A 2,125-nucleotide genomic window follows, 5' to 3' on the forward strand; every position below is an offset into this window, starting at 1 on the left:
GGTTGGTGTTAACTTGTCAAACCAGAGGTAATAGTCACTTGTATAAACCACCTGGTCATCACCGCTAATAAGAAACAATACTTTGCTACGACAAGTCTCATCGAAATAAAACAGTTTAGATTCATCTACTTTCCACAATGCCAATAAACTCCCATCATCTTTCACTTTAAAACTGCCATAGTCCAGAGAAGAGCTTGGAAGCTGTTTACCATTATGGCGGATGCTAAAAACAAAGAAGGCTGGCGAAGCGTTAATACTTATAACAGCGCTTACTTGTGGACACTGTTTCGCTATGTATAGAGCTATTATTCCTCCTAGAGATGTCCCTAAAACACCTATACCATTCTCACTGGAAACTTGCTCGTGGTTAATAAGCCACTCAATAGCCTCTTCGAAATATTCAAAATCAACGTCTGTGACGACTGAAGGTAAGTCTTTATAAGCAAAATAGGTCAAACTTAAAGTAATAAATCCATGGGACGCTAACAAAGCACCTCTGGATTCTATCAAAGAACCAGTGCTACCAAACAGATCTATCACAGCAGGATATCGTCGTTGTTGTCTGTTGGATGTTTCATCACTTGGTATGAATAAACTACCCCGAAGTCTTCCGTGGTTAACTGTGATTTTACGGACACCAGATCTCATAAACGATCGTCGAACCAATTTGGTTGCTAATGGCTTTATATCAGAAGTAAACTCAGAATGCTGTGAGATATGACCAGGGTGGACCATCACAGTGCAATCCAAAGTTTTGGTGGCATCATGAGTCCTAATTCTACCATGTTTTCCAACTACTTGAGTCATACTCGAAAATAATCCCATGGGATCAATTCCAGTGTAAGTTCCCGCTAAACATGGATCAGTGACCAGATTAACACATTCGTCAACTGAAGCATTGAAATCTCCGAAAGACCTGAAAACGGATTCTCTTTTCTTTGAGCTCTGTTCCATTGTGGCACTGACTGTGACATTTTCTTCAGGTTTCAAACCAGAAACACTCACAGACAATTGCTCATCAACCAAACCATTTTCTGGATTCACTGTTACCGAAACTGGGCAGCGGGTTGAAACTAGCACTCTGGATAAGACTGTTGGCTAGCTGGGTATGTGACGTAGAGCAGAGAGTAGTTGGTAGGATGGACGGAGGATCATCTTTCTCGGTCAGTGTATACTTGCAGGACTGCAGAAAAAAAATTAATAAATAAAATGGGTTGTTTTTAGATAAAAATTCAAGGTGAGACAAGCAGATTTTGTTAATAAAACAGTGACTTTAATTACCATAAGAATTAATTAGATGTAGGCTTAGATGTAATGATTATATAAATAATAACACAGGTGAAGCTGTTTGGACCTGTCAAGCCAGGTGTAAACATAATCATAGCTGATGCTGGTGTCACGTAACTGGCACATGTGCCGGTGGCATGTAAAAAGCACCTTTTGAGCATTGGGCCTTCTGGAGGCAATGTGGCCGAAGCCAGTGGTATGTAAAAAAGCAGCTTTTGAGTATTGGGTGTCACACAGGCAATGGCAAATGAGTGAGACCTTTAGTTATATGCTGTGATTGAGAAGAAGACCCATCAAGCCAAGTGAAATCATAGCTGTAGCAGATACTGGTGTAATGCAACTGGCATTCGTACCAGTGGAACGTAAAAGCACCCGTTACACTCTTGGAGTGGTTGGCATCAGTAATGGCATCCAGCTGTAGAAACCATGCCAAATCAAACTAGAGTTTGGTGCAGCCCCTCAGCATCCCAGCTCTGGTCAAACCATCCAACCCACACCAGCATGGACAACAGACGCTAAATGATGATGAAGTCTTGAGGTTCAGTCCCACTGCATGTGTCTTCTACTATAGCAGGGTTTCGCAATCATATTTTACCTATGGATCCCTTTCATTTCTATTTTACTAGGGGCTGGAGATAGAGAGTATTTCTAGCTAATTAATTCCGTATTGGAATAGTACTCAGTTCAGGTCTAAGGAAAGAGGTACTGCCTAAATTTATCCTTTCTGAAATAACTCCACCTGAGAACGACTATATTCACCTATCCACATGTGGCTTATTCCTCTTCTTATACCCAAATAATTTTAATAAGTTGTGCTTCACTAACATCCTCATGTTTG

The 2,125-nt window shown here is 40.8% G+C and overlaps 1 protein-coding gene across 1 annotated transcript in view; it reads right to left on the reverse strand.

Moving 5' to 3' along the window:
• Nucleotides 1-3: 3 nt before the first annotated feature.
• Nucleotides 4-2,125, reverse strand: part of LOC128251273 (acyl-coenzyme A amino acid N-acyltransferase 2-like) — a gene marked incomplete at its 3' end in the record, with an annotated part of 93,108 nt that continues 90,986 nt past the window's right edge. Inside the window, exon 2 of the mRNA XM_052978060.1 lies at nucleotides 4-1,183. Coding sequence (XP_052834020.1) covers nucleotides 4-954 — 951 coding nt within the window. The remainder of the gene's footprint in view (nucleotides 1,184-2,125) is intronic.

Source organism: Octopus bimaculoides, chromosome 30 (assembly GCF_001194135.2).
Source record: "Octopus bimaculoides isolate UCB-OBI-ISO-001 chromosome 30, ASM119413v2, whole genome shotgun sequence".
Taxonomy (NCBI): domain Eukaryota; kingdom Metazoa; phylum Mollusca; class Cephalopoda; order Octopoda; family Octopodidae; genus Octopus; species Octopus bimaculoides.